This window comes from Helobdella robusta (genome assembly GCF_000326865.2).
Source record: "Helobdella robusta unplaced genomic scaffold HELROscaffold_104, whole genome shotgun sequence".
In the NCBI taxonomy this organism is placed as follows: Eukaryota; Metazoa; Annelida; class Clitellata; order Rhynchobdellida; family Glossiphoniidae; genus Helobdella; species Helobdella robusta.
The window spans coordinates 154,487-162,298 of NW_008703589.1; the positions used below are offsets into that span (position 1 = coordinate 154,487).

General features: G+C 31.0%; 3 protein-coding genes across 3 annotated transcripts in view; 1 reads left to right on the top strand and 2 right to left on the bottom strand.

The window, feature by feature from the left end:
• HELRODRAFT_194851 (hypothetical protein) overlaps positions 1-1,723 on the bottom strand; it is a gene marked incomplete at its 5' end in the record, with an annotated part of 3,874 nt that extends 2,151 nt beyond the window's left edge. The window contains 2 exons of the mRNA XM_009012336.1: positions 1-141; positions 330-1,723. Coding sequence (XP_009010584.1) covers positions 1,154-1,723 — 570 coding nt within the window. The 3' untranslated portion in view covers positions 1-141; positions 330-1,153. The remainder of the gene's footprint in view (positions 142-329) is intronic.
• Positions 1,724-2,392: 669 nt separating this feature from the next.
• On the bottom strand, positions 2,393-3,688 carry HELRODRAFT_194852 (hypothetical protein; the record flags this gene model as incomplete). Its single annotated transcript, XM_009012337.1, has 3 exons — positions 3,302-3,688; positions 2,860-2,962; positions 2,393-2,613 (listed from the first exon to the last, which is right to left on the bottom strand). Exons 1-3 carry the CDS (start codon positions 3,542-3,544, stop codon positions 2,393-2,395), a joined length of 567 nt encoding a protein of 188 aa, XP_009010585.1. The 5' UTR covers positions 3,545-3,688.
• An 824-nt stretch (positions 3,689-4,512) lies between these two features.
• HELRODRAFT_183306 (hypothetical protein) lies at positions 4,513-6,551 on the top strand (the record flags this gene model as incomplete). The annotated part of the gene is made up of 3 exons (XM_009012338.1): positions 4,513-4,890; positions 5,368-6,034; positions 6,499-6,551. The coding sequence occupies 3 exons, from the start codon at positions 4,513-4,515 to the stop codon at positions 6,549-6,551; spliced, it is 1,098 nt and encodes a 365-aa protein (XP_009010586.1).
• Between the last annotated feature and the right edge of the window lie 1,261 nt (positions 6,552-7,812).

A 7,812-nucleotide genomic window follows, 5' to 3' on the forward strand; every position in this document is an offset into this window, starting at 1 on the left:
CAAAAGCCGACGAATTTAACTTTTTTGAGAAAAGCGAACATTTTTCAAAAGATAATAATTTTAAAACACGCCCAATTGTTGCTTGAAATCGTTAAAAAAACATTTCGTTTTGGAATATCATAAAACACAAAGAAAAAAATTCTATTTAGCCATCTATCCTTCTAACTATTCTCTCATCTGTCTATACATCCATCTATCTATCCATCTATCCATCTATCTATCTATCTATCTATCTATCTATCTATCTATCTATCTATCTATCTATCTATCTATCTATCTATCTATCTATCTATCTATCTATCTATCTATCTATCTATCTATCTATCTATCTATCTATCTATCTATCTATCTATCTATCTATCTATCTATCTATCTATCTATCTATCTATCTATCTATCTATCTATCTATCTATCTATCTATCTATCTATCTATCTATCTATCTATCTATCTATCTATCTATCTATCTATCTACCTATCTATATATCCAACAATCAAACTACGTATCTATCAATCAATCTCTATTCGTTGGTCCACAAATCATCATTGAATGAATTACTAATAAGAATTAATTCATTCATTAATTCTGATAAAGGAAATGATAAAGGCAGGCAGAAGTAGAAACAACGTGACGGACATCAGACGAAAAGTCCTCAAAGATCAAAAGACTAATTGTAATAATAAATTTGAATATTATAAATAATAATATGAATATTATGAATAATAATATGAATATTATGAATGATAAATTTGAATATTATGAATAATAATATGAATATTATGAATAATAATATATTATAAATAATAATATGAATAATAATAATAAGATGCTGTCTTACTTGTTAAGAATAAAAAGTTATTATTATTATCTGTCAGTCATTTGATAATTTTTAATTTCTGAATTATGACGGAAACCTCAATAATTAATTAATTAATTAATTCAATACATAATTAGATAAACAAATATTAATCAAGACTAATATAAAGCTAGCATAATTATTCCATTATTGCTGTCTGCCATCGTATAAACATGATCAATTCATTTCATAATTCACTGATAATGCATTCCACAACCCACTTCATAATTCACCCATTTCATAATTCATCCGTCACATAATTCACCCAACCACAGATAAAAAAAACCAGCCATCGACCTCAAACCAGTAAAGGCAGATTTGGATTCAGCTCAAAATAGTACAAAAACGCCACCACAAATGCGATGATTCCAATGAAAAGCAGTCCGACCAATAGGATCATAGCACCGGACCAGCCCCTTCTTCCCGATTGGATGACCTTCTTTCTTCTCGACGAATCACGATCGACTCTGTATTTATACCTCTCGGCATCAAAGGTAGACTCTCTCTTTCTAAGCCCATCAAAGGCAGATGACATGGTGGGTGATGAGTACGGGGGTAGTGGGGTGGATTCATAGGTGAGGGGCTTCGGGATGTAGTGGTGGGAGAATGACGTGGGGTAGGTGGACACTAGGGAGGGCCTCGGAGAGAGGGCGGACCGGATGTAGTCGTAGTCGAGCCGGCTGCCGCTACTGTTAGCCGCACCGCTGTTCCTGGTGTAAATGACGTCATCGTCGTTGTCGCCATCGTAACTGCTGGTGTTGTTGGTGGTGCCGTATTTGGTTGTCGTGATTGTCGTCGTTGTGGTGGTTCTTCTGCTGCTGTGCTTATCCTGGAGTTCTTTCCAGGTTGGAAACCTGCAGGTATGCATCACCAATCAATCAATCGATCCATCAATCAATCAATCAATCTATCAATCACTCAATCAATCAGTCAATCAATCACTCAATCAATCTATCAAGCTATCAATCAATCGGTCAATCATTCAATCAAGCTATCAATCAATCAATTATTCATTCATTTATTCATTAATTCATAATAAAATAATTTATTCATTCATAATAATAAAAATAATAACAAATAATAATAATAATAACAATAATAACAATAACAAATAATAACTTTTCTTCTTTTGACCAATTGGTGAAGACATTTCTTTGTGTTACTTCAAAAAAAAATACAAAATGTTAATAGGTTAGACCAACTCTTTTATAATTCATTCACTTGTTTGTTCCCTCATTCATTCATTCACATGCTCATTCATCCATTCATTCATTTACATGCTCATTCATCCATTCATTCATTCATACATGCTCAATCATTCATTTACCCACATATATCTTAATTTTTTCATCCTCTCAGTAAGTCATTCATTCGTTCATTCATTCATTCATTCACTAGAGTCTACACACTTGTTCATTCATTTATTCCTTCATTCATTCATTTATTCGAACATTCAGGGCTTATAATACTTATAATACTTACACACACACACACATATATATATAATTTAGAAAATTTAAAAATTCAACAAAATTCGCTAACTCAATGGCTCGTTAACCGGACGAATTTCTCCTTCACCTTCCCCTCCATCATCATCATCATCATCACCTTCCACAACACCACCATCGTCGTTGTCGTCATCTCCAGCATCATTATCATCAACTTCCATCTCAATATCATCATCGTCGTCGTCATCGCTGTAGGCCGCCCTGTTCAGGTACCTCTGCAGCTTCTTCTGGTAGACTATCCTCGTTGTATCTGGGTTGTTTTTATTTATTTAGTATCTTTTTGTTTATACCTTTTTGATCTTTTTTATTTATTTAGCATCTTTTTGATCTTTTTATTTAGTATCTTTTTATTTATCAGAAAGATATAGAATAGGATAGGAAAAGGAACAATAACAAAGTAGTCAATGACGGACTATGTAACAAAGTGAATAACAGATGAGTAGAGTGACGTAAAGTAGCACGAACAATAACAATGTAGTCAATGATGATTACTGACTGGTAACAGGACCAATGTGACTGTTGAACTGTTTCAACTTTGCGTAGAGCTCCGAGTCCGAGAGGTTTGAGACGTCACGGTGGTCGTCCAAACTCGTCTGCAACTAAATTTTTGTTATTTTTAAATAGTTTCAAAATAATATAAACTATTTTAATGTCTTAGCGGTGGGGAATGGTGAGATTATACATGATCAGTTAGTTGAAGGTCAATGAGATAGCTATTTATTTACACCTGATCATTAATTAAATAATTAATAATTTAAAAAAAAATTGAATTTTTTTAAATTTAAATTATATTTATATTATAATATAAATAAACCATAAATAAATTAATAAATGATTTAAATTAAATAAAAAAATAATTAAAAACTCCATTGAAGTTCGAAATTAATTAAAATAAACATGGCAAAAAAATTAACTTTAGAATATAAATTGTAACCAACATTTTTGGAGATCAGCTTCTTCTTGGATATCCTGGAAGAAAGTGATGACCCGGCAAGTTCGTCATCATTATCATCACCAGAATCGTTTTGTCGGTTTTCTCTAGAGAGGACGTGCTCCCTGTACAAATTGATTAGGACATCTTTTTTCGAGGTTGATGTCAGCGGGATGACCACATCCCTGGACCGCAGTTCCTTCACTAATTGCTCGCTGGTTAGGTTGTTGAGGTTCTTTACGACAGGCATTATTGGGAAATATTTCGATGAAAAATAGAAATTCGATTGATTATAAATCGATGATCTGTTAAATATGATGAGGAAAAATTTCAAACTTAATCCGAAAAAGACGAGAAAGTCGATTCAAAATTCAAAAAAATGGTTCGGCGTCCCGATCCTTTTTTAGTTTGAAGTGGGCGCGTTCTGTTTTTTTAAACTTGAAAACTTCCCATTTAACTATTTAACCCTAAATAAATAATATAAACAAACGTCTTTAATAATAAAAAAACTAATTTAACACTCCAAAAAGTAGAGGCTTGGTTTAATCAATAAAATAAACAACAAATAATTTCTCACGTGTTAGAAATATAGCAAATGCCATTCACTAACAAATGGCTCTAAATTCCTTTCAGACCTTTTCAATTGTCTTCTATTGTCATGCTGGACCCAGCTTTCCCCATCAAATCCCTACTTATATATACATACAAAAATAAATACATACATATATATATATATATATATATATATATATATATATATATATATATATATATATGTATATATATATAATGATTAATTATGTTGAAATCTTCACTCTTGTGATGTTTTACTATATCTGGCAAACCTATGGTCAATAGGTAATGATTTAAGAAACGATTTAAAAATAGAAACAAATACTTAATTGGTTAATATTTAATACAAGTGAATACTGGTTATATGAACATTATGAATAGTCGTTTAGCACTTGTAATTACATAGTGAATACCTTTTATTTCGTAATTTTCCAGGTGATAATTAAGTAAGATTGAAAGCAGGTCTGTATTGGCATTAAACTTGTGCTGATGTGATCGCAACATTTAACTTTTTATTAAAATTGAATTATTCTCTCATAAAAATATTTTAATTTTAATCTTGTTGGCGAAAAACTATTCTTAATTAAACAATTATTCGTTGTCTCGATTGAATAGTTTATCAGAATCCAATCGAATACCGATATAATGTCGGAAATATCGAAAAACTTCAAGTACTTGTCTTACGGACCGAAACACATCCCTGGAGAGAACCTTCAGATGAGGACCGATATGAAATCGTTTACGGGCCAAAATAGTACATCTCAATATTCAGCTAAAGAATCGGGTTTAAACAGATTCACTGAAAATAAATTACCGAAACTAAAAATCGATAAAAATACCGAACTCGAGTTACAAGTCATCCCGTCTCCTAGAGCGTCAGCTAATACTAGACTGAAATGGTATAAGAATCGGTTATTTACGGTTTCGGATATTTACGATATTTTGCAATTCGGTAAGCCGGTTATTTTGAGGAGTGTTTGCAAGCGTTGCCTTCAGTCGTCTGATAAATTTCAGGCCAATGATGTGAGTTATTAATATTAATATTAATTATTAATATTCATTACTACTAATTATTAATATTCATTACTACTAATTATTAATATTCATTACTACTAATTATTAATATTCATTACTACTAATTATTAATATTCATTACTACTAATTATTAATATTCATTACTACTAATTATTAATATTCATTACTACTAATTATTAATATTCATTACTACTAATTATTAATATTCATTACTACTAATTATGATTAGTATTAATTATAATTAATATCATTGACAAATAGCACAAATTGTGCATATAACTATCAACCATACACTTGTAATATATTATGGAAAGGATTATATAATCGTTATCAACATCATCGTATTTATGATCGCCTTTGTCGAGCTGTCTTTCTCTCTCTCTCTCTCTCTCTCTCTCTCTCTCTCTCTCTCTCTCTCTTTCTCTCTCATTTTCTTTTAGTTTTCTTCTCAACCACACACAACAGACAAACATATTTGTGAGCATGAAAGGCAGCGAAACTCGAATACTCAGCGAGGATCCCTGGACGAATATTCGTTACACCGTTCCATACGGTTCGAAAAAACTCGAGTCGGTAACCATGGACAGCCCGCCCCCGAATCTGGGTTATGATAGTAGTCGCCAGGAATATGGCAGTCATGATGATGATGATCTTTGGAGTGATGATGATGATTATGATCATCATCATCATCTGTTGCCATGGAGACAGCGGCCCAAAATGAAGAAAGGATTTCTGATGTATGGAAAGATGTATAGGTTTAGGAAAGCAGACACTATCAACAACAACAACAACAACAACAACAACAACAACAACAACAACAACAACAACAATAATAATAATAATAATAAATATAGCATCAATTACAACAACAACAACATCAACAACAACAACAACAGTAGCACTTCAACAAGTCATTACATCAAAAGAAGATCATCATCGAATGCAGTCTACGAAAATATCAACCACGTGATCAAAAACGTCATCATCAACAACAACAACAACAACAGTAACAACAACAACCAACAACAACAGCAAAAACAAATCGAGAAGGCGTTCAACAAATTTTGGGCCGAAAAAGCGAACGGTGAAGTGGTCAACAGCAAATTTCTTATCGGCTTTCCCATCATTAACGGTCAGCCTGCGAATTATCATATTATAATTATTATAAATTTGCATAAATTAACATAAATGAACATGGTTATTAGCAAATTTACTTGAAATAACTCAGCGGTATTTTTACGAATATTTGCGTACGGGAGAGAGAGAAAGAGAGAGAAAGAGAGAAAGAAAAAGAGAGAGAGAGAGAAAGAGAGAGAGAGAGAGAGAGAGAGAGAGAAAGAAAGAAAGAGACCCTATTAAACTATACAGCTTGTCTTACATTTAAATAAACTAACAAAAAATCAATAAATAGTAATCATTACATCAGCAAGGAGAAAATGAGAGAGAGAAAGAGAGGGAGAGAAAGAGAGAAAGAAAGAAAAAGAAAAAGAGAGAGAGAGAGAGAAAGAGAAGGAGGGATGTCTTCTTTTCGCAAAATAATACATAGGTGCAACTCACACACGCAGTTTAAATTTATTTACTCATTCATTTATTAAGACGTTCGGAATTTAAGATATGCTTATCTCATCAGCATTTTTGCAGTTGAATGAATGAATGAATGAATGAATGGATGAATGGATGAATGAATGAATGATGAATGAATGAATGAATGAATGAATGAATGAATGAACGAACGAATGAATGAACGAATGAACGAATGAATGAATAATCATCACGTGACACTCTTGGTGACTTTGTGATTAATAAAATCAAAAACTAGAATACAAACAATGAAAACAACAACAACAATAATATAACAACAACAACAACCACAATAATAATAATAATAATAATAATAATAATAATAATAATAATAACAACAAATTCCTCAAATGTCATCAAAATTAGTGGTATCTTGCTAGATGATGACGCGCGCAAGTTATGAATAATAGTAATAATAATAATAATAATAATAATAATAATAATAATTACCGCAGATCTTTTGACGTACAGCCCTGTGTTGATCAGTGAAGACAGCCAGAAGTTATTTTACATGGCCCGCTCCATCGACAACAACAACAACAACAACAACAACAGCAACAATAACAACAACAACAACAATAATAATAATTATAATAATTATAGTCATAATAATAATAGTAACTTAAATAATTACGATAGCAAGGAATTTTGTATTTGCAATATCAGCCGTAAAGACGACAACAACATTAACAACTATAACAACAACAACAACAACAACAACAACAACAATAATAATAATAATAATAATTTATTCGCTGAGACCAGTATTAGAGGTAATACCATTATTATTACTCCAAATTTCTTGTTATTAAATTAGATTTATCGTCAACATAATTATTATTAAATTAAAGTAGTAGTATTAATATTTTAGTTTAAGTCGCAACAATACACAGCACATACATTTTCTAATACAAAAGCGTACAGAGCCAGGGATGGCCATTCTAACAATAGCTTAACGTTTGTCGCTGTATATATTGATATCGGCTATTTTTTAAATAATTTGAAATTAAATGTTAAAATTAAATTAAAATATCTTATATATAATAATAATAATAATAATATAATAATAATAATAATAATAATATTATTATTATTATTATATTAATAATAATAATAATAATAATGACGATATAAAATCAGTATCAATTAATCGACTAAGCAATCAATCATTCAATCATTCGTTCCTTAATTAATTAACTAATTAATTAATTAATTAATTAATCCAGGTAACGATAGCAATGATGGTGGTGACGACGATGATGATGATAATGATGACGGTGGATTGTGGTCGGAATATTTGGAGACATTCAGACGAACACAAAGATCGTA